Source organism: Ranitomeya variabilis, chromosome 3 (assembly GCF_051348905.1).
Source record: "Ranitomeya variabilis isolate aRanVar5 chromosome 3, aRanVar5.hap1, whole genome shotgun sequence".
NCBI lineage: Eukaryota > Metazoa > Chordata > Amphibia > Anura > Dendrobatidae > Ranitomeya > Ranitomeya variabilis.
The window spans coordinates 385,983,869-386,009,402 of NC_135234.1; the positions used below are offsets into that span (position 1 = coordinate 385,983,869).

A 25,534-nucleotide genomic window follows, 5' to 3' on the forward strand; every position below is an offset into this window, starting at 1 on the left:
TCCTGTGGGTCCCCTCCCCCACTGTGTCACCTCTATTTTCCTGTGGGCCCCCTCCCCCACTGTTTCACCTCTATTTTCTTGTCCCCCCCACACTGTGTCACCCAATATTCTCTGGGCCCCTCCCCCACTATTTCACCTCTAATTCCCTATGGGCCTGCTCAGAGAGGGAAAGGGGAGCCACAGTAAAATAGAGGTGGTTGACACAATAGGGGAGGGGGCCCACTAGAAAATTAGAATATCACTGTGGGCCCCCTCCCCTGTGTCACCTTTAGGTTGCATGGGGCCCCCTCCCCTAACTGCCTCTGTGGCTGGAGATCTAGTCAGGGTGCAGGCATCATATAGTTCTGTACTTACAGTCACACTGACTGCAGCCATCCCTCTGCTCCTCTGTGTACAATATATGGCCATGCTGTGTGCTGCTTGGGCAGGACAGCTGACCAATCACAGCACAGCTCCTTGCCTGAACTGTGCTGTGAGCTCACACAAAGAAATCTAACGCTGATTGGCTGAATTGCAGCCAATCAGCATTTACACTGCTGCCCAGGGCTTTGTGGAAGAGGAGCAGAGGGACAGAGCACAGGAAGCAGGTGACTGCGGGTCAGTGTGTATGTCTCCTCTCAGCCTCACAGTCAGCTGTTCCTCTGACTGTGCTGGCTGAAGTGAGAGTCGGCACACACAGTTCTCCTGGCAGAGTAATAAAAGCCGGCAGCGGCAGCAGGTGATGGGAAGGAGCTGCACCTGCACTTCCCATCTCCTGTGCAGTCTGCCAGCCGGTGCCGGCTATACAATAAAGTGCGCCCTGCTCCCCGCAGCTATGAGCATGCAGGGCAGGCACAAAGGAAGGAGGCAGGGGCTGGGGCCGGGGCCCACCGGAGGATTCTCCGGTGTCCCGGTGCCCCAGTCCGACCCTGCACATCTCACAATCACAGATAATCGCATTCTCATTTTTAAAGAAAAATGGTTTCCTTGTATTATTTACTTTGCAATGGTCTTGTCTTTAAATATTTTGTAGCAAATATCATGATTTACTGAATGTTTAAAAGTAAATTGTTTGCAAATGTAAAAAAGGAGAGATCCTTTTGTAATGGGCATTACTATGGATGATCGAATCTCCTGAAATCTGAAGTTTGTCAGCTGCGGCAAATTTTTTCCAAAAATCAAATCAATTGTTCACCGTGAACCACAGGTAGTCCAATAGCTCTGAAAAGATGTTTTCAACTTTATAAACTCTTTGAGGACTGCACCAAACTCCTTTTTATCAATGTAACAAACATGTAGTTTTAGTAATGTCAAAGTAATAAGAGGAAATAGACTTAAATAAGCAAAAAGCCTCTTCAGAGAGGTAGAGGAATCTAACGCCACAATTGGATGTAAAAAGTCAATATCAACACTTTGACATGCCCTGCCACATGACTTAGGATAAGAAGCCAAGCCAAACACTCCATTTACCGACACGTTTCTGGGTGTTTGCCCTTCATCAGTGCAAAGTAGGAAACCTCATTTGACTAGTAAGAGACCTTTTCAAGGAAAGTTTCTCCTTGGGGAGAATGCCAAGCTGTCATAAGGAGAAATGTTCCCCTTCAAGGATTCACCTCAAATCGGTTTGATCATCTCTGGTCATTACAAATGTTTTATTAATTGGATCTCACCCCTTTATAGCACATAATACACAATGATATAATTTGCCGGATCATCAATGAAGTAGACAAAGAAAATCAAATAAGAAGATGCTGTATCTAATATCCTCACCATACTCAACCTCAAATGGGAGAGTTACTCAGGGAGATATTTATACTCAATCCGGATGGACACTCCTCGGATATAGCAATAAACCAGAAACAAATGGAGTTAAAGTCCATAAATATATTTTTATTAGTTATAAAAATGGCATTCATAGCCAAAAGAACATACAAAAAATCATGATTCAAAATATACACAATATGGAACAAAAAAGAGGGTAAATGGTAGCAAAAGATGAGAAAAGACACAGTGTGGGCACTCCTGATGCCAGATTTACGTATTTATAAAGTGCATAGTGCAACACAACATGGTCCAAAAACTGGGAAACAAGATCATAAATATAGGGGTAAGTAAAACTGACCGGCTGACGAAGCTGACGCGAAACGCGCGTTGGGGCCACCGTGTGGGTCTCTCCTGATTACCAGTACTTGGGTAAGGATCAATAGGGTTGATTTATAGCAGTTTTGCCCCATTTGGGCTCCGGCTTTAAAAGATATATATTTATTACTTTTGATACTCAGCCTGTGCGCAGGGCTTGGTGTATCCTTATAAGAGCCGGTCAGTTTTACTTACCCCTATATTTATGATCTTGTTTCCCAGTTTTTGGACCATGTTGTGTTGCACTATGCACTTTATAAATACGTAAATCTGGCATCAGGAGTGCCCACACTGTGTCTTTTCTCATCTTTTGCTACCATTTACCCTCTTTTTTGTTCCATATTGTGTATATTTTGAATCATGATTTTTTGTATGTTCTTTTGGCTATGAATGCCATTTTTATAACTAATAAAAATATATTTATGGACTTTAACTCCATTTGTTTCTGGTTTATTGCATCAATGAAGTAGCATGTAAAAGTTTTGGCACCACTGGTCAAATTTACTGCTATTGTGAACAGTTAAGCAAGTTAAAGCTTAGATGATCTCTAAAAGGCCTTAATTTTTAAAGAGGACACATTTCCTTTGTATTTTAGACAAAAATATATATTTTGTAATTTTTTACATTTTAAAAATTAAAAAAAGGAAAATGGGCTGATGCAAAGGTTTGGGCACCCTTGGAGATCTGTGTGCTCAGATAACTTTGACCAAGATTTCAGACCTTAACTAGCCAGTTAGAGTTATGGCTTGTTCACTGTCATCGTTAGGAAGGGCCAGGTGGTGCAAAATTCCCAGCTACATAAAAACCCTAACCTTGTGCATAACAACTGCAGCCATGGACTCCGCTAAGCATCTGCCTAGCCACTCTGAAAATGACAATGGTGGAGGCCCACAAAGCAGGAGAACTCTATAGGAAGATTACAAAGCGTTTTCAAGTTCACCTTTCCTCAGTTAAAAGTTAATTAATTAATTAAGAAAAGGTAGTTAACAGGAACAGTGGAGGTCAAGATAATGTCTGGAAGACCAAGCAAAATTTCAGTAAGAGCTGCTCGTCGGATTGCTAGAGAGGCAAATCAGAACTCCCGCTTAACTGCAAAAGACCTTCAGAAAGATTTTGCAGACTCTGGAGTTGTGGTACATTGTTCTACTGTTAAGAGACACCTGCACAAATATGGCCTTCATGGGAGAGTCATCAAAAGATAACCACTCCTGCATCCTCACCATAGAATTCAACATGAAGTATGCAAAAAAGTATCTAAACAAGCCTGATGCATTTTGAAAACATGTCCTATGTACTGATGAGGTTAAAATAGAACTCTTTGTCCACAATGATCAAAGGTTTGCATGGAGAACCAAAGGCACAAAATTTCTCGCCAACCATTAAGCATGGGAGGATCAATCATGCTTTGGGCTGTGTTGCAACCAATGTCATGGGGAACATTTCATGGGTAAAGGTAAGAATTAATTAAATTCAATTTCAACAAATTCTTTATGCAAACATAACACCATCTGTAAAAAAAAGCTGAAGTTGAAAAGAGGATGATGCTTCTACAAATGGATAATGATACTAAACACTTGTTGAAATCCACAATAAACTACCTCAAGAGGCGCAAGCTGAAAGTTTTACAATTACCTTACAGTCCTCTGAACATCATTGAAACCCTGTGGCTAGACCTCAAAAGAGCAGTGCATGCAAGATGACTCACGAATCTCACAGAACTGGAAGAATTTTCCAAAAAAGAATGATGAAAATCTCTCAAGCAAAACTCAACTCAAACTTTCAAATGGCTACAAAAAGCATTTACCTGCTGTGATACTTTCAAAACGGGGTGCTAGAAGATGCTAGAAAATGTAAAAGATGAAAATATTTAAATTTTTTGCCTAAAATTGCCTGGCCTTTTCTAACGATGATAATGAACAAACCATAACATGAACAGGCTAATTAAGGTCTGAAGCCTTACTCAAAGAAGTTATCTGAGCGCACAAATCTCTAAGGGTGCCCAAATATTTGCATCGGCCCACTTTCTTTTTTGTAATTTTTAAAATTTACAAAATTAGAATATATACATTTTTTCTTTGCCTAAAATACAACATAAATGTGTCGTCTTTAACTTGCTTAACCCCTTTCTGCCATCGGATGTACTATCCCGTCCATGTGACCTGGGCTTTAATTCCCATGGACGAGTTAGTACATCATACGCGATCAGCCGCGCTGACACCTGGCACTATGTGACAGGAGCGGTCATGGACCACTCCCGGCACTTTAACCCCCGAAACACTGCGATCAAACAAAATCGCAGCATTCCGGTGGACTAGGGAAGCATAGCGCTGGGAGGGGGTCCCTGCATGCTTCCCTGAGACCCACAGAAAAATGCAATGTGATTGCGTTGTTCCGAGAGTCTCCTCCCTGCAGGCCCCTGCATCCAAGATGGCCACGGGGTCCTTACGGGTCCTGCAGAGAGGTCGTTTCTCAGTGCTTGCTGAGAGCAGGCGCTGAGAAGCCTCCTTCACTGCCTGTCAGATCGCTGATCTGACACAGTGCTGTACAAAGAGTCAGTTCAGCGGTCTGACTTTACACAGTAATGTCCCACCCTGGGACAATGTAAAAAAAGTAAAAAAAAAAATTAACATGTATAAAAATATATTTTTTTAAATTCCCAAATGAATTTTTTTTCCAAAAAATACATTTCTTTATGTAAATTAAAAAAACAATAAAAGTACACATATTTAGTATCAAAGCCTCTGTAATGACCCGACCTATAAAACTGTCCCACTAGTTAACCCCTTCAGTGAACATCGTAAAAAAAATAAAAAACGAGGCAAAAACCAATGCTTTATTATCATACCGCTGAAGAAAAAGTGGAATAACACGCGATCAAAAAGACAGATATAAATAAACATGGTACTGCTAAAAACATCATCTTGTCCCGCAAAAAACAAGTTGCCATACAGCGTCATCAGCAATAAAATACAAAATTTATAGCCCTCAGAATAAAGCGATGCAAAAAAATATTGTATTGTGTTTAAAATTATATAAAAGTGCCCAAACATAAAAAAATGGTATAAATGAGGTATCGCTGTAATCGTACTAACCCGAAGAATAAAACTGCTTTATCAATTTTACCAAATGCGGAACGGTATAAACGCCCGACCCAAAAGAAATTAATGAATTGATGGTTTTTGTTCATTCTGCCTCCCAAAAATCATAGTAAAAAGTGGTTAGGTTTGGGATTATGGTTAGGGGCATGTTCGGGTTAGGGGGTGGGGTTAGGGTTATGGTTAGGGTTGGGATTAGGGTTAGGGGTGTGTTCGGGTTAGGGTTGGAGTTAGAATTTGGGGGTTTCCACTGTTTAGGCACATCAGGGGCTGTCAAAACGCGACATGGCATCCTATCTCAATTCCAGCCAATTTTGAATTGAAGTCAAACGTCAGTCCTTCCCTTCCGAGCTCTGCCATGTGCCCAAACAGTGGTTTACCCCCACATAAAGGGTATCAGCGTACTCAGGATAAATTGCACAACTTTTAGGGTCCAATTTCTCCTGTTACCTTTGGGAAAAAAAATTGGGGGCAAAAATATAATTTTTGTGAAAAAAAATATGATTTTTGCATTTTTACGGCTCTACATTATAAACTTCTGTGAACACTTGGGGGTTCAAAGTGCTCACCACACATCTAGATAAGTTCCTTAGGGGGTCTACTTTCCAAAATGGTGTCACTTGTGGGAGGTTTCCATTGTTTATGCACATCAAGGGCTCTCCAAACGCAACATGGCATCCTATCTCATTTCCAGCCAATTTTGCATTGAAAAGTTAAACGGCGCTCCTTCCTTTCTGAGCTCTGCCATGCGCCCAAACAGTGGCTCCCCCAACATTTGGGGTATCAGCATACTCAGAACAAATTCTACCGCAACTTTTGGGGTCCAATTTCTCCTGTTACCCTTGGTAACATAAAACAAATTGGATCTGAAGTACCGTATATACTCGATCATAAGCTGAGAATTTCAGCCCATTGTTTTTGGCTGAAATTGCCCCTCTCGGCTTACACTCAAGTCATACCCATGGGTTGGCAGGGGAGGTGGACCAGCAGCTGTGTAATCATACTCACCTGCTCCTGGTGCAGTCCCTGGTTCCTCGGCGCCGGCAACTTCTTCCTGTAGTGAGCGGTCACATGGTAACGCTCATTACAGTAATGAATATGGACCCCACTCCACTCCCATAGGGGTGTAGGGGTGGAGCCGCATATTCATTACTGTAATGAGCGGTACCATGTGACCGCTCACTACAGGATAAAGCTGCCGGTGCCGGGGAACCAGAGATGGCACCAGGAGCAGGTGAGTATAACGCAGTGCGCAATATTCACCTGCTCCCTGTTCCACCGTCGCTAGCCGCCGCTGCATCTTTCCCATCCTCTGCACTGACACTCAGGTCAGAGGGCGCGATGACATGATTAGTGTGCATGCCTGAACAGTCAGTGCAGAGGACAGGAAGAAGCAGTGGTGGTGGAACAGGGAGCAGGTGAATATAGCAAGTGCCAGGGGCCTAAGCGACGAGAGGTGAGTATGTGATTTTTTTTTATCGCAGCAATGGCATATGGGGCAAATGTCTACATGGAGCATCTTATGGGGCCATAATCAATGTTTGTGCAGCTTTATATGGGGCAAATGTCTACATGGAGCATCTTATGGGGCCATAATCAATGTTTGTGCAGCTTTATATGGGGCAAATGTCTACATGGAGCATCTTATGGGGCATAATCAATGTTTGTGCAGCTTTATATGGGGTAAATGTCTACATGGAGCATCTTATGGGGCCATAATCCATGTTTGTGCAGCTTTATATAGGGCAAATGTCTACAGGGAGCATCTTATGGGGCATAATCAATGTTTGTGCAGCTTTATATGGGGCAAATGTCTACATGGAGCATCTTATGGGGCCATAATCAATGTTTGTGCAGCTTTATATGGGGCAAATGTCTACATGGAGCATCTTATGGGGCATAATCAATGTTTGTGCAGCTTTATATGGAGCAAATGTCTACATGGAGCATCTTATGGGGCCATAATCAATGTTTGTGCAGCTTTATATGGGGCAAATGTCTACATGAAGCATCTTATGAGGCATAATCAATGTTTGTGCAGCTTTATATGGGGCAAATATCTTTATGGAGCATCTTATGGGGCCATAATCAACGTTTGTGCAGCATTATATATGGGGCAAATGTCTGTATGGAGCATCTTATGGGGCCATAATCCGCATTTGTGCAGCACTATATGGGGCATATTTTAATATGGAGCATCTTATGGGGCCCATCAAACTTTATGGAGCATTGCATGGGGTGTATTTTGTATAGAGCATTATATGGGGCTCTTGATTCAATATGGATATTCAAAAACACTTAAACTACTGATGTTTCAATTAATTTTACTTTTATTGGTATCTATTTGTATTTTTTACATTTACCGGTAGCTGCTGCATTTTCCACCATAGGCTTATACTTGAGTGATTAAGTTTTCCCTGTTTTTTGTGGCAAAATTAGGGGTCTCGGCTTATACTCGGGTTGGCTTATACTCGAGTATATACGGTAAATTTTTTTGTGAAAAAAGTAACTGAAGGGTTAATAAACTTCTTGAATGTGGTTTTGAGCACCATGAGGAGTGCAGTTTTTAGAATGGTGTCACTTTTGGGAATTTTCTATCAAGTAGACCCCTCAAAGTGACTTCAAATGTGATGTGGTCCCTAAACAAAATGGTGTTGTAAAAATGAGAAATCGCTGGTCAACTTTTAACCCTTATAACTCCCTAACAAAAAAAAATTTTGGTTCCAAAATTGTGCTGATGTAAAGTAGACATGTGGGAAATGATAATTATTAAGTATTTTGTGTGACATTTTTCTGTGATTTAAGGGCATGAAAATTCAAAGTTGGAAAATTGCGAAATTTCCATTTTTTTTCACGAATAAACGCAAGTCATATCAAATAAATTTTATCACTAACGTGAAGTAAAATATGTCACAAGAAAACAATGTCAGAATCACCGGGATCCATATAAGCGTTCCAGAGTTATTACCTCATAAAGGGACAGTGGTCAGAATTGTAAAAATTGGACTGGTCATTAACATGCGAACCACCCTTGGGGGTTATTGTTCACAATAGAAATAATTTTGACCAGAGGTGCCCAAACTTTTACGTATCACTGTACTTCAAACACTTATTCTCTATTCTCTGCAATCTATATAATCTAAACCAAACTTTACACTCACCGGCCACTTTATTAGGTACACCATGCTAGTAACGGGTTGGACCCCCTTTTGCCTTCAGAACTGCCTCAATTCTTCATGGCATAGATTCAACAAGGTGCTGGAAGCATTCCTCAGAGATTTTGGTCCATATTGACATGATGGCATCACACAGTTGCCGCAGATTTGTCGGCTGCACATCCCAAAGATGCTCCATACAAGGCAGGATGGATCCATGCTTTCATGTTGTTTACGCCAAATTCTGACCCTACCATCCGAATGTCGCAGCAGAAATGGAGACTCATCAGACCAAGCAACGTTTTTCCAATCTTCTACTGTCCAATTTCGATGAGCTTGTACAAATTGTAGCCTCAGTTTCCTGTTCTTAGCTGAAAGGAGTGGTACCCGGTGTGGTCTTCTGCTGCTGTAGCCCATCTGCCTCAAAGTTCGACGCACTGTGCATTCAGAGATGCTCTTAGGCCTACCTTGGTTGTAACGGGTGGCGATTTGAGTCACTGTTGCCTTTCTATCAGCTTGAACCAGTCTGCCCATTCTCCTCTGACCTCTGGCATCAACAAGGCATTTCCGCCCACAGAACTGCCGCTCACTGGATTTTTTTTCTTTTTCGGACCATTCTCTGTAAACCCTAGAGATGGTTGTGCGTGAAAATCCCAGTAGATCAGCAGTTTCTGAAATACTCAGACCAGCCCTTCTGGCACCAACAACCATGCCACGTTCAAAGGCACTCAAATCACCTTTCTTCCCCATACTGATGCTCGGTTTGAACTGCAGGAGATTGTCTTGACCATGTCTACATGCCTAAATGCACTGAGTTGCCGCCATGTGATTGGCTGATTAGAAATTAAGTGTTAACAAGAAGTTGGACAGGTGTACCTAATAAAGTGGCCGGTGAGTGTATGATCGCTGCCCACAATCATTTCAACTTGTTTCTCTGTTAGTATATATTAGTTTCTATAATACATTTTAATTTTACATTGCTTTTACTATATTAATATTTATTTTTCTTTGTGATGTAAAATTCAATAAAAATATTTAGAAGAATAAATGTAATGTGTTAAATCTCTGCGTTTATTTTAGATCTGGTAAGGGTTAACCAGAAATGTCAACCGCAAACATGTGGTTTTTCTGGACATCTGCAATTTACTTGACCAGCTGCGTTTTGTACAGCAATGGAGGAATTCTACCTCAATCAGGTAAAATATGACTATTTCTTAGTATATTGGATTTGACACTATAATTTTGGCTAAGTTAACATAGTTAGGTTTACATTTTATCTATGTGCTCCATGTATGTACTGTAGTTTGGTAATGTGTTAAAAACAGAACAAATCAACTCTTTGAATCCAATAAATTTCTTGCATCCCTCTTTCTCTTTTCTTATATGTTGTATGCTGCATTATTCTATTTAGAAAAAATACCGAAACCTGATCGATATAAGTTTTATAGAAAAAAAGGATTGTTACGTATTTTAATAGATCTGTAATATCCATAATGGATTTGACTGATTCTCCCTGGTTTTCCAAAACCTGGTTTCAAGACAGTTTGGAGAACACAGAAGAGGCATGGCAATCAGGATGATCTCTTCAATAAAAGTTCCCTTAGAGGTACTGACAAATACATTGGATACCTAGGCTCCTTGCCTCGTCTTTTGGCGCCATGTCCCAAATTGCAGCAAATTGCAGGTGGAGCGACAATGCTGTCATCATGATGTCTGTGGTTTTCATGCAGATAATGCGAAGATGGCAACTATGGACTTTTTGATGTGGGCAACATGGTTTTCTCCTGGCTCCTCAGTGTAAATCATGCATATGATAAGCATGTAACTAGGGTAGGTTAATGTTGAGATTGGAATGGTAAATGGTTTGAAAGAGTTTTGTATTGAAATTAATTGGGTGAAAATAAAGCTTTGGTCTATGTGCCAAATAAAAGGAGTCTGATATTTGGTGCCACTGCATGTGGTATTATAATTTTTGTGGGCTGTTTATGTAGCAAGATTTATTTTAAGGAAGCATTTGTGTAGCACTATCACATTCTGTATATACCTATGTGATACTATTTGTTTTTAGCGACCCCTTAGACACCATGTCAGAGGCCTCTCATCTTAGCCAAAACAAACCTCCTGCTTTTCACAATAGGTGGCACTAGAGTTCAGGTTCTCTTCCTTTCTGAAGAGGTTGTTTTCAGGTCTCCAAGTAAGTAATGAATATGTTTAACATAGTGAGTTTAGGTAGTTTTGGATATTTAGTTATATTCATTTTGTGGCAAATTAGTTTTTAAATTCTAGACTAGGTAGATGATTTACATACATAAATGTTTTGGTAGGTTTTCTTTTAATACAATCTTCAACATTGAAATTGCAGCACCATGAAAAAAAAGTTGTGGCGTTATGGAAATTTCAGGATTAATAGACATGTTAGAGTTATGCAAATGATAAACAATGGAAACAAAATTTTCATAACTTTTTAATTTATTCAGTAGCGAGTATGAGCACCATGCATTAGGTTATTAATGGCTGTCTAAGGAATGATCTGCTACTCTGAATGTACGTGGACACGCAAAACATTCGCTGCTGGCAGCTCCCTTTGCGATTACCAACCAATGACGTCCAACCTGTGCTCGATGGGAGACAAGTCTGGAGATGCTGCAGGCAATGGCAGCGCTTTTTGACTACAGGTTTCTTATGGAACAAGCATTTTGGAAGTACATCCTTTCTCTCGAATGATGTTAGAGACAAATAATATCATAAAAAAGATTATTTGAAGTCATAGTTGGCGGTTAAACGTTGGTTGTACATGCTATCGATTCATGAGGTGTAGTTTATTTTTCTTACACTTCTTCTGCATTGTGGTCCAATTTTTGTAAAATGAATAATTAAACTAATCTGGAGTAATTTGTCATGCGTTGTTGTTCATCTAAGATTGTATTTAACTAATTTTAAGTGCGTCTAATAACCAGATAATTTTAATTATATCCTGATACATAAACACATAGATTTCTAAGATGATTTTCCTTATGACTGTACATTTCAATGGGCGATAAATTACCAGTCCAGATTAAGAAATAATCATATATTTGAAATGTTATTTTACAGATAAACAGTGTCCAACTTTACTAAGTGAAGGACTCAGCACAGGAGGAGATGGAAAAGAAAACAACACGGGTATGTAGAAACAATGTACAGCTAATAATTGCATAGTATTCCTCGGCAGGTAGTAGAAGTAGAGGATAATACCATTGGATTAATTCAATGATCGCTAAGTAACATGGGTGAGTTACCCATATATAGTCTTCAAATTTTGGGAATGGGACTCTAAATCACAGTAGTAAGAAATAATGTCCAAACTGACAAATATTTAAAAACTGAATAGTGTTTATTAGTGAGTCAATGAAAAATTGTATCATAGCAATATGAAGATAAAAAAGATCAGAAGCTGGTTGCTATAGTTCAACATATTAATAGTGGACAGAATCTTCAGTATAATCTAAATGATAAAATTTATAAACCTTAAAATTAATTAATAATACTAATTATACGATAATAATAATACGATATAATGATTTTGTATGCAATATCATAAAAAATACAAACCATAATATGCAAACTACAAAGATCATTACCAGCCTATGAAACGTGCTGTTGTTAAAAGTGGCACGGGTGCATAAAATATATCCCAAAAATATAGAGTAGTCACAATTTTCAGAAAAAGAGCTTGAAAATCACTGAAAAAGTAATGTAAAGACCATTTCTATTCATTTTTATTGAAACGCAACTTGCTTTTAATCTATTCGGTTTCTTAATAGTTTTTTATTTGCTTCAGATTTTCAAAAGCGTCATGCGTTTAAAAGAAGCAACCTGTCAATTCTTCAGCTTTTCTCCACTATGGAGCAGCTACATATTTTACAATAGAAGTCAATAGGAAGGTTACAAAATCTAGATAAAGATGCTTAGGCATCTTTATCAACATTTTATAAGCGTTTTTGCAGAATTTTAGCCTGAAAAAATGCCTAAAATGTCAGCATTATATTCATTGCCTACTGGATATTTAAAAAAATGAGAAAATTGTGAATAATAAGCACTTAAAATGCTCAAAGGAAACAATAAAAAGCTTGAGGAAAAATATTAACAAAATGTTTTGAGAAATTATAGCAAAACACCAAGAAATATGCTTTGGGACAAGAAAACACCTAGAATTTGCCACATGGAGAGAGTGTTTCTTGAAGATGTTTCTGCTTGAAAAACTTTTCTTTTTTATTTTTACTGCCTCAAAACATCTTGATATGTGAGTATTACACTGACATATTAATTTCTGGTTCTATTTAAGTCCTGGACCAAAAAGATAACTAATAGAGATGAGCAAATCTTTTAAAATTCAAATATGACAGATTTGCCACATTTTCTCAGGAAACAAAGTGTAGCACAGGGAATCAAAAGTATTTACATGTTGCAACTGCATTGTATATTTTATCGCAATCAAGGTAGATCCTTAAGGTTTTTGCCCTTATTTTTGCATATTGCAGAAAAAATGCAGTGGTAACACTAAGGCCGGGGTCACACTTGCTAGCTCAATGCGAGAAACCCGCACAAGTCTCTCGCTTCAAGTCCCGGCACTGCCACCGGCAGTCAGGACCAGAGTGTGCGGCTGCATAGAAATACATGCAGCCGCTAACTCCGGTCCTGAGTACTGCGGCAGTGCCGGGTATTGATGTGACTCCGGCCTGATGGTGAACAGTTTCTTCACTGTTTTATGGTTTTCGCTATCTATCTCTATTGCTACACTATCAGCTGTGAAGTCTTCTCGCTATCCATATTCAAATGATATTGGCTGCTGCTTCTGCTTTTATACAGGCTATAGTAGTGTCTTCTGATTAAGCGTGCTATACCTTGCGGTGTGAAAACTGCAAGGTATTATGAAGAAGCCTGCTCAGTATCTTGTGATCCTTCACTGATGTGATCTTCTGCAATTTGTAAAATGGCGTTAACCATTTTACATGATTCGCACCAAGCATACTTCAAATTCGAATTTGGGAAGTTCATCAAATTGATAAAAATTCAATATGAATTAGTTTCTAATTACTCTCAAACTAGCGGCTACAAACGTGTTGTCTGTTAGTGAAGAAAAGTGGCTCCACTACAATAATATCTGTAGATGGTATCTGTATTTTATAGTTTTCCCGCAGTGTAACATACCAGGCAGGTATATAAGACCATTCAATGTACTGCTGGTAAATGATGATCCATGGCCAGCTGGACTCCTCCATCAAAGGGAATGCTTTTGACAGAAGCTCGGATTCACTAAGACTGGAAGTCCTGCTGACTCCTTATACTGTACTACCTGTAATTCGCTTTCATTACTTCAGAGGCAGGAGGCATCTGAGGGTCTTTTTACTTGCCAGCAGGAAGCGCTATCACAGCTTAAAATTAGGGAAAAGGGATGCCCGCTGACATTAAATCTCAGTCTTGCTTTTCTGCCAGTCACATTTCTTGATCATGTATAGTGGTAGTTGACATTTCTTATGAAGGCAGAGAGCCTGAAGGAGCTTTATAATTATCACTGCAAAACATTGCATCAATCTGTACCTCAGCTACTGATATGGGCCTTCGGGCTCAGGTTGACTAAACGGTTAGTACATCACTGTTTGCAGATGTGTGGAGGACAGTTGTTCAGACATAGGAAGTGTTATATGTTTGGAACTGCATTTTGCAATGGATTCTATTACATCTCTGTTATCTGGATCACTTATTTTAGGACAGAGATGAATTTGGGTATGGAGAACAGGAGTGGGAAAAAGGCATAACTTTAGGGCTCGTAGTGGGGCACTAACAAGCTACTCTGGTTTGGCCATGGTATTCATATACTCAGCAATGGTTATGGCTCTTCTCCAAATATTGTGCTTGGAAATGTTTCAATTCACCCAGTGATACAAAGGCAAAGCTTTAGGCCTTTAGCTATACCATGGTAATATCATGCAGAGTGTTTGTCAAAGTCTGCATGTCAAGATGTTTTGTACCGCTTTGATATCACCCTTGTTATCTGATATCCGAAATATCAGCACAGCAGAGGTTATTCCGTTTTTCCTGCTGTTGCTATCTCAGAATTATCTGTTTCCAGAAATTAAACCTGTTTTGTCAGTTTTATCTGCATGGCGTCTGATTGCTTCATTATAGCTTTTTCTCTTGCAAATATTCTGTAGGAGTCCCAACAGCTTATTTGTAGGTGTCTGGAAGATGACATGCTGTGATGTATGTAGTATTGCTAAGGCAAGTGTTCCCTGCTAACCAACAATATTATTTGCTGCCTGCGGCTGGCTCGTGATGTAGATCATTATCCCTGTAGGTTTAAGCCACTCGGCACAAATTTTTGATGCCAAGAGAACAGTAATAAGATGTCAAGCAGGAGTAGACAATATTCTGCATATGTACCAATCTCTGTTCTGTATTGTAGACATTTCAAGTCCAAAGGAAATATATAACAACTGGTTATTAAAGATACCAAGTAATACGGATCGTGAAACATCTTCATCACGGTTCAGTGGGCATATTTAGATTAGAATCTAATGCAAAAAAATCAATCTGGTGTTCTGTAGCAGACAGTTAAAGAGCAGTTACACTGCTGTGGGCATGCTGCCACCGTGCAGAGGCATTGGTTGACCACAGTCCTGGATTAGTCCAGGGACCGCAGGCAGGGAGAGCAGGAACAATTGAATCTAGTTTTTAAATACACACATTAGAATTTAGGACTAATACAGGCATCGTTATAGAGGGTTTAAGGATGCTGATAAAGGATAAAGCTATTTTAATACCTTTTAGGGGTAAATCCTGATGTCAGGTTCCCTTTATTATGCTGCCATGCATTTCACTATTGCTGGTTACTTAGTGCCAGATATTTAGATGTTCATTTCTTCTGCAGGTGCAGAAGATGTTCAGGTCCTGTTGCGGCTCCTATTGGACCATTAGGAAGGTCCTTGAGAGCTACAGCTATAAAAGAGTTGCATGGCCGCACGGCCATGCGCTAGTATAAACTTGGTAACGTGTGTGTGTAGATGAATGTCTGTCGATGTATGAAAGCTCCTTAATCATTCCCATTCCTAGTGATGATGACTGCGCCCGACAGTGCTACCTGCACACTTAGCACACGTTTCTGTGTCTGTTTACAGTGCCCACCTGTACGGCACCGTGCGCAATCAGTGCGCTTTCCTGACAGCCAGTCAGTGTAGGGTGGGAATTCCCGCTTGGACTCTGCGTCTGAATCAGGGCGCCCTCAGGCGTGGGCTCAAAAGCCACCGAGGGCCAGAGTGAGTCCAATCACCAGTTTAGTGGGTGTGATTCATAGGGATCTCACTAGTGTCTTTCAGCTGCACCCTGTGACTGCTAACAGGTTGCAGCGTATTTATGGCAACTTTGTGAAGCAACAGAGTTCACTTCCTTTCACACTGGGTGAGGTCAAACCCACGTGTGAGCAAGCGTCCATTTGCCATTACTCAGCTGCAGGTGTCATCTCTGCATGGTGGACCCCGGACTGCGAACGCACCTCATAGTCTCTAATATTATTATTTGGTGCGTTCCGCCAGTCCTAACAATAAATATTCATACCGTTTGCTCAGTCACTCATATTTAAGCCACATGCTGTCCATTTCCTTGTGATCCTCCTTGAGATGGGTCTTCTCCTTCAATGGAGGCCAGCTGTGTTTAATTAAACTGATAGGACTTGATTTGGAAAGTCAAAGAAACTGGCTAAGGAGCTCAGAGACAGAATTTGGGTAAGGCACAGATCTGGCCAAGGTTACAAAAGAATTTCTGCAGTACTCAAGGTTCCTAAGGGCACAGTTGCCTCTATAATCCTTAAATGAAAGAAGTTTGGGACCAACAGAAGTCTTCCTAGACCTGGCCATCCGGCTAAACTGAGCAATCGTGGGAGAAGAGCCTTGGTGAGAGAGGTAAAGAAGAACCCCAAGATCACTGTGGCTGACCTCCAGAGATGTAGTAGGGAGATGGGATAAAGTTCCACAGAGTCAACTATCACTGCAGCCCTCCACCAGTCGGGCCTCTCCTCAGTGCAAGACATATGAAAGCCGGCATAGAGTTTGCTAAAAAACACAAGCCTATGAGAAATAAGATTCTCTGGTCTGATGAGACGAAGATAGAGCTTTTTTTGGTGGTAATTCTAAGTGGCATGTGTGGAGAAAACCTGGCACTGCTCATCACCTGCCCAATACAATTCCAACAGTGAAACATGGTGGTGGCAGCATCATGCTATGGGGGTGTTTTTCAGCTGCAGGGACAGGACGACTGGTTGTCATTGAAGGAAACATGAATGCGGCAAAGTACAAAGATATACTGGATGGAAAACTCTTCCAGAGTGCTCTGGACTTCAGACTTAGGCAAAGTTTCACCTTCCAACAAGACAATGACCCTAAGCACACAGCTAAAATAACAAAGGAGTGGCTTCAGAACAACTCTGTGACCATTCTTGACTGACCCAGCCAGAGCCCTGACCTAAACCCAATTGAGCATCTCTGGAGAGACCAGAAAATGACTGTCAACCAGCGTTCACCATCCAACCTGACAGAACTGGAGAGGATCTGCAAGGAAGAACGGCAGAGGATCCCCAAATCCAGGTGTGAAAAACTTGTTGCATCATTCCCGAGAAGACTCATGGCAGTACTAGCTCAAAAGGGTGCTTCTACTCAATACTGAGCAAAGGGTCTGAATACTTATGACCATGTGATATTTCAGAAGACATCAAAAAATTCTGGCACTCTACTTTTGTTGCAACATTTTCATTAAACATAGGTAATCCCAATATCTTGTGTTGTAACGTTTTTCGATCTTAACCTCAGACCTTCCTCAGGCTGGGATTAAAATAAAAAAACAAAAAACAGTATACAAACATATTTAAACCCAACTGGTCTAAAGAATTAAAGAAAACTAAATGCAGCAGAAGCAATATAAATAAATGCATACATTAGATCATGTTTGATCATGTGATATTTCAGTTTTTCTTTTTTAATAAATTAGCAAAAATTACTGCATTTCTGTTTTTTTTCAGTCAAGATGAGGTGCAGAGTGTACATTAATGAGAAAAAAATGAACTTTTTTGAATTTACCAAATGGCTGCAATGAAACAAAGAGTGAAAAATATAAAGGGGTATGAATTCTTTCCTTACCCACTATATGTATATATATATATATATATATATATATATATATATATATATATATATATATATATATATATATATATATATATATACATAATTTTAGCCTAAAATACAAAGGAATTATGTCATCTTTAACTTTAGGAATTTTAGAGACTATTTCATCTTCAACTAGCTTAAAGCTGTCTCCGGGTATAGCCGATATGAGATACGGCCACTACCTTTCAGGTCTGATATATAGCATTCTGGAAAGGTTAAAGAAGTACACCTGCAAAGGAGAGCGATGCTTAGGAGACTGTGCAGATGATGCTGGGATGCGTCATACAAATGAAGCAAGAAGGAAGATGGCATCGCAAGAAGAAGAGAGGCGCCGATCCAAGAATATCGACACCCCTCAGACTAGGCTGGCACACAGGTGAGTATAATAAACATTTTTCTACTCTTACAGGTCGGGTTGGGGGCAGATATACAGCATTATAGAATGCTGTATACCAGGTTTGAAAGGTGGTAGCCATATCTCATATCGGTCAAACCTGGTGATAAGTTTCTCTTAACTGATCAGAATGACAGTAATTATGACCAGGGATTTCCAAACTTTTACATGTCACTGTGTGTTAAATGATAGCGTTGAAACTGGGGAGCAAACAAGCGCAATAGGGTCTTAACTTGAAACAAGGTACAATTAAACTAAATTAAGGGGTGTGAACTCACCTGATAAAGTTGCACATTAGCAACATATTACACACATGAACCAGCTGCAGCAGAACACGGGTCAGCAGACCGAAGTGATATACTTGAAAAAAGGTGAAGTGTTTAAATCTGCTCTGCTGAAGATCCAGGATACTGATGGCTTCTTTGAGGCTATGTGCACACGTTGCAGAATGTCTGCAGAATTTTCCTGGGCAAAACCTGACTCCTTTCGCAGGAAATCCGCTTGCATTTTTTTCCACGTTTTCTGCTCATTTTTTCCGGAGCTTCCCAATTCTCCACCTGGCTCCTCCACTTTCTGTCTGCTGACATTCACACCATCATCATGGGTGACTTCAACATCCCCATTGACACCCACCAGTCAGCAGCCTCCAAACTCCTTTCCCTTACTTCATCCTTTGGAGTTACTCAGGGGTCCTCCTCAGCCACCCACACAGACGGACACACATTAGACCTGGTCTTCACCCATTTATGCTCCCTATCTAACTTCACAACCTCCCCTCTCCCTCTATCCGATCACCATCTACTCACTTTCTCATCCCTGTCCTCCTCATCTGTCACCCATGTCCAGCAACATGCGCACCCACTCAGGAACCTCGCACACCTAGACACCCACACACTCTCTGACTCTATCCTACCACTGGCATCCATAGCCTCACTTCACGACACAGACACTGCCACTGCTTTCAACAATGCCACCCTTGCATCAGCTATTGACACGGTCGCCCCTGTCATGCATAGCAGAGTGCAACGAACCAATAGACAACCCTGGCACAATAACATCACTAAAAAGTTTTGGCAAGTATCAATAATTGCAGAACGGCGTTGGAAGAAAACGCGTTCGCAAGATGATTTCACTGCACTCAAACAAGAAACACTCGCATTCAAATCAGCTCTCAACTCTGCTAAACAGGCCTACTTAACAACCCTTGTATCTTCCTTATCCCACAACCCCAAACAGTTGTTCAACACTTTTAACTCCATCCTCCTCCCACCACTGCCCCTCCAAGTTCCCTAATCATTGCCGAGGACTTTGCCACACACTTCAAAAATAAGATAGACCAAACAAGGCAAGTCTTTGTTGTCAAACCACCACAACCCCTTTGTATACCAGACCAATGCCCAAACCCCATAACTTCACTCTCCAAAATCACTGAAGGGGAGCTTGCTCATCTTCTCTCCAAATCACACCTCACCACTTGTGCACTTGACCCCATCCCATCCCACCTCCTCCCCAACCTCACCACCACACTAATCCTATCCCTAACCCATCTCTTCAACCTATCACTAACTTCTGGTACCTTCCCCTCTGCCTTCAAACATGCCACAATCACACCTATCCACTAAAAGCCATCCCTTGACCCAAGCGGTATGTCCAGCTATCGCCCCATATCTTTGCTCCCATTTGCTTCCAAACTCATTGAGCAGCACGTCCATGCTGAACTTTCCTCTCACTTTGCATCTAACTCTCTCTTAGACAACCTACAATCTGGCTTCCATCCCAACCATTCCACAGAGACTGCCCTGACCAAAATTACTAACGACTTACTTACAGCCAAAACTAACAGACAATTCTCTATACTCCTCTTCCTAGACCTGTCCTCTGCCTTCGACACAGTTGACCACTGCCTCCTACTACAGATCCTCTCGTCCTTTGTGGTCAAAGACCTTGCCCTATCTTGGATCTCCTCATACCTTACCAACCGCACATTTAGGATTTCCTACTACCCTACTACCCCTTCATCTCACCCCCTCTCTGTTGGGGTCCCCCAAGGCTCTGTCCTAGGACTCTCAATCTATACACTCGGCCGAGGACAACTCATAAGTTCCTATGGCCTCCAGTACCATCTATATGCTGATGACACTCAGATCTACCTCTCTGGCCCAGATGTCACCTCTCTGCTCTCCAGAATCCCAGAGTGTCTATCAGCCATATCCTCCTTATTCTCCTCTCGCTTCCTCAAGCTCAATGTGGACAAATCTGAACTAATTATCTTTCCTCCATCACGCATATCTTTCCTACCTGATCTATCTATCAAATAAATGAAATCACACTTTCCCCTGTCCCCAAAGTTCGCTGCCTCGGAGTAACCCTTGACTCTGCCCTGTCCTTCAAATTGCACATCCAAGCTCTCGCGACCTCCTGTCGCCTCCAGCTCAAAAATATTTCCAGAATCCGTCCATTCCTCAACCCATACTCTACCAAAATGCTCGTGCATGCCCTAATTATCTCCCGCCTCGACTACTGCAACATCCTCCTCTGTGGCCTACCTTCTAACACTCTCGCACCCCTCCAGTCTGTCCTTAACTCTGCTGCCCGACTAATTACCTTCACTTTGCTACACTCCTGCTTCCCCTCTTTGCAAATCCCTTCACTGGCTCCCAATTTTCCAGCGTATCCAGTTTAAATGACTAACACTGACCTACAAAGCGATCCATAACCTTTCTCCTCCGTATATTTCCATACTAATCTCTCAATATCTTCCCTCACGTAATCTGCGGTCCTCCCAAGACCTACTCCTCTCCTCCACGCTTATTCGCTCCTCACTCAATCGCCTCCAAGACTTCTCCCGAATATCACCCATCCTCTGGAATTCTGTGCCCCAACATGTCCGGTTATCCACTACTTTTGGATCTTTCAAAAGAAATCTGAAAACCCACCTCTTCAAAGAAGCTTACAGCCTGTAAAGACCACACGGCCACCTCAACACCATGGGAGCTACTGCAACCTTCGACCTACTGTCTCCTTCCCCATAATCCTGTAGAATGTAAGCCCGCAAGGGCAGGGTCCTCTTCCCTCGGTACCAGTCTGTCATTGTTAGTTTTGTTTACTGTAAGTGATATTTGTATTTTGATGTAACCCCTTATGATGTACAGCACTATGGAATTAATGGTGCTATATAAATAAATAATATTAATAATAATAATACAATAAATAGCAGCAAAAAATGCGGAAATTCTGCAAAATTAGTGAACATGTTGAATTTTTTCTGCGATGCGTTTTTTTCTTGGAAAAAAACCGCATAATGTGCACAACAATGCGAAATTCCGTTAGAAATAATGGGAAGCGTTTTGTAACCATTTTTTAAGTGTTTTTACCTAAAAAAAAAAAGAACGTGTGCACATAGCCTAAAAGTTTAATGCAAAACAGGTTTAAAAGCCAACGCATTTCAAAGCCATTCCAGACTTGTTCCTCAGGACACAAACTGCTAAATGGGCACTTTTAGACTGGCTTTCAGTCCATATAAACTTCTAATGTCACAGTATAACTCTGTATACTTTTTTCCTATCTAAACAAATACTGCTAACGAAGCTCAGAACTTCAATGTCCATATTAGGATTTTTTCTGTCAGAGTCAAATATAATATAATAATGTACATTTCAATCAAATTATTCCCCCAGATGCCTATAGGCCCTGATAAACATTAGACTAAATTCAGTCGAGCCCACCAATATCAGTGGGATCAGCTGATAGTCTAATGTGTATGGGATCTTGCCAATTTCCCCTCCTCCAGAGCAACTGATCCTTTTGTTCTGCCTGGAGATATGCCATTACTGCATGATTTTGGCACCGGCTTGCTCATAAAGAACGCAGAAGTGTTCATCTAAGCTGAGTGTTCCTATGTGCAAGTGAATAGGGAGAAATAGCTATCTGCCAAACAATCATTCGGCCAACAGCTACTGTATCTACTAACATGTTTTTCGGTCTGTAGGTCACGTGCACATGTTCAGCATTTGGTCAGTATTTTACCTCAGTATTTGTAAGCCACAACCAGGAGTGGAACAATCAGAGGAAAAGTATAATGGAAACACGTCACCACTTCTGTACTTATCACCCACTCCTGGTTTTGACTTACAAATACTGAGGTAAAAATCTCACCAAATACTGATGTGTGCATGTGGCCTTAGGGTATGTGCACACGTTGCGGATTTGGCTGCGGATCCGCAGCAGATTTGGCCCTGCGGATCCGCAGCAGTTTTCCATGTGGTGTGCAGTACCATGTAAACCTATGGAAAACCAAATCCGCTGTGCACATGCTGCGGAAAATTCAGCGCAGAAATGCAGCATTTTATTTTCCGCAGCATGTCAATTCTTTGTGCGGAATCCGCAGCGTTTTTACACCTATTCCATCATAGCAGTCCGCAGGTTTAAAAATGCAGGCGAAATCCGCACAAAATCTGCAAAAAACCCGCGGTCATTTTACCTGCGGATTCTGCAGAATCCGCGCGGAAAAATCCGCAATGGGATCCACAACGTCTGCACATACCCTCATACTGACAGCTGATGAAGACTTCTTACTCTGATAGCTCAGAGATCATGGCATTGCACAGCCTATCATCCGTAAAATTTCTGTTGGCCTTCAAGGCAATAAATAAGAGCATAATAAAATACACAGGGCACGTTGACTATTTTTTTAAATGGAAAATTTGGCCACGGCCTTTATTAAAATATCATACATAACTCAATAACTTTATAAACCATACCGCAGCTTAGCCAAAGCTGATGCCCGTTTACCATTGAACAACATGCTGTCCATTCAATTCCCTGAATTACTTACCCAATGGCCCATGACGAATTTAGAAGTAAGGGGGGAGGGCGGGGCAGCACTCCACGTGTGGCAGTGATGAGGAATGACAACTCCCCTAATCGCTGCCCCCTCTTTATCCCTTCAGCCCATACTTTGTTTACATTAGCCTGTCCTATCAGCACACATCACTGGGGAGAAAACAACACTTCACCCAATGACATGCAACTGACTGGACAGGTCCATCACCAATCTCCGGAGACAAAAAATAATAATACCTGGAAAACAGTGGCGGGAAAACGTTTCCTGTTAAAAATTAACCCTTTAAGGGAAGCTAATCCTAAGGCCTGGTAATGCTATGCATCACCCTCCTAAAGGTCCAAGTCTTGCCATTATGGTATAATTATGTTAAAACTTGCCAAATTGCAGCTATGGCTATCTTCTCATGTGCCACCATGATGTGACCAATTACCACTCTTCATACAGTTTTGCGTGGATTGCAAATGAATACAGTTAAAAGCACGTTCATGTCAATAGCCACGGAGTGAACTGCTGCTTTGCTTCATTACCGCATGGCTGTTAGAAAAGTGCTGCTCTTTTTTGGAAACCACATCAATAGTTAAATTGGCTGTGATGTGTAGCCTATATGTTGCCATTTAAACTAATTGAATAAAAATCATTGACTATTTGAGGCAAATGGAACTAGGAAATATTAACACATTAATTATAAATTATTTTGGGTGAAGAAGGAAACAATCTAGAAGATGTACTGCTGTAAATACCATTACATACACTACTTGAGGTTTAAAAGAACCCTGTCATTTGTCATTTGGTTATAAATGGTATATTCTCTAACTGGGTCGCTGTGACTAGTGGGGTACCGCAGGGGTCGGTGTTAGGACCTATTCTCTTCAACATATTTATTAACGATCTGGTAGAAGCTTTGGACAGTAAAATATCAGTATTTGCAGATGATACAAAACTACGTAAAGCATTCAATACAAAAAAAGATAGTATTTTGCTAAAGATGGATCTTGATAAGTTGGAAACTTGGGCCGAAAAGGTGGAAGATGCGGTTTAACAATGATAAATGTAAGGTTATACACAAAGGAAGAAGGAATCAATATCACCATTACACACTGAACGGGAAACCACTGGGTAAATCTGACATGTAGAAGGACTTGGGGATCCTAGTAAATGATAAACTTACCTGGACCAGCCAGTGCCAGGCAGCGGCTGCAAAGGCAAAAGGGATCATGGGTGCACTAAAAGAGGTTTGAATACACATGATGAGAGCATTATACTGCCTCTCTACAAATCCCTGGTTAGACCGTACATGGAGTACTGTGTCCAGTTTTGGGCACTGGTGCTCAGAAAGGATATAATGGAACTAGAGCGAGTACAAAGGAAGGCAGCAAAATTAAAGGGGATAGGGGAACTTCAATACCCAGAGAGATTAGCAAAATTAGGATTGTTTAGTCTAGAAAAAAGACGACTGAGGGGCGATATAATAACCATGTATAAGTATATAAGGGGACAATACAAATATCTCTCCGAGGATCTATTTATACCAAGGAAGGTGACGGTCACAAGGGGACACTCTCTGCGTCTGGAGGAGAGAAGGTTTTTCCACCAACAAAGAAGAGGATTCTTTACTGTTAGGGCAGTGAGAATCTGGAATTCCTTGCCTGAAGAAGTGGTGATGGCGAAATCAGGCGAAGGGTTCAAGAGAGGCCTGGATGTCTTCCTGGAGCGTAACAATATTGTATCTTACAGTTATTAGGTTCTTTAGAAGGACATAGATCTGGGGATTTATTCTGATGGAATATAGGCTGAACTGGATGGACAAATGTCTTTTTTCGGCCTTGCTAACTATGTTACTATGATTCATGCTGCCCAACCCACAAGAGGAGTAATGGCAGACACTATAACAGCTTTTAAAAAAGGGACTGGATGATTTCCTCAGTACACATAACATGGTGGGTTATAGTTAAATTAGGGACGAAATGTGCAATTGGTGGAGAAACGTTGATCTTGCTGGATCTAGGTCTTTTTTGAACCTAGATATTTATGTAACCATGCACAGCATAAATCAGAGCCTGGCTGATTAAACGTTTCAGAGAAAATATAGTTCAAATATCCAGCTATGCACTATAGCTAGAGACAAGACTAGTCTGGCACTGCCCAAACCTGGATTTTCACAATGCTGCTAAAAATGATTGACAGGTCTATCCCTAACACAAGGAAGAGACTTGTCACTCAGCTTGCGTGGCACTAGGAAGAGCCGGCCAAGGGTGGCGTCAGACTAATCTTGTCTCCTGGTTAAGGTCTCCAGCTAGATCTATCTAACAAATATCTAACTAAATTTTTTCAGAAAACTGGAGCAATCTGTGCAGCTAAGATGTGATTGACGCAGACATTTCTTTAACTATTGAACAACGAAGAAATCGCTAGTGGGTTTTGACGCAAAAATGCTGGTAAAACATCATTTGAGTGTTCCAATTGACTTGTTTTGTAAAATATAGATCCTTCATCCTTCAAGTGTGAAACAACTGGAGAATGGTCTGCTCATTTCTTTTAGCTTAGCATCTTTGGAAACCCGAAGTATTTAAATGACGGTCAGAAAACTGAAGATATGCACATATGTTTTTACATAAAATGATCTGTTCATGCATTAAATAATTTAGTTAAGAGCTTTTTCATGCATGTTTGGTATCGGAGAACCTTGAAAAAACTTTGTATGCACATACCCTAAAAAAAGAGAGTTTCTTGAA

At 40.9% G+C, this 25,534-nt stretch overlaps 1 protein-coding gene across 1 annotated transcript in view; it reads left to right on the plus strand.

The window, feature by feature from the left end:
* COL16A1 (collagen type XVI alpha 1 chain) overlaps window positions 1-25,534 on the plus strand; it is a 280,075-nt gene that overhangs the window by 10,766 nt on the left and 243,775 nt on the right. Inside the window, exons 2-3 of the mRNA XM_077296052.1 lie at window positions 9,449-9,564; window positions 11,462-11,530. Of these exons, the coding sequence (XP_077152167.1) occupies window positions 9,471-9,564; window positions 11,462-11,530 (163 nt within the window). The 5' untranslated portion in view covers window positions 9,449-9,470. The remainder of the gene's footprint in view (window positions 1-9,448; window positions 9,565-11,461; window positions 11,531-25,534) is intronic.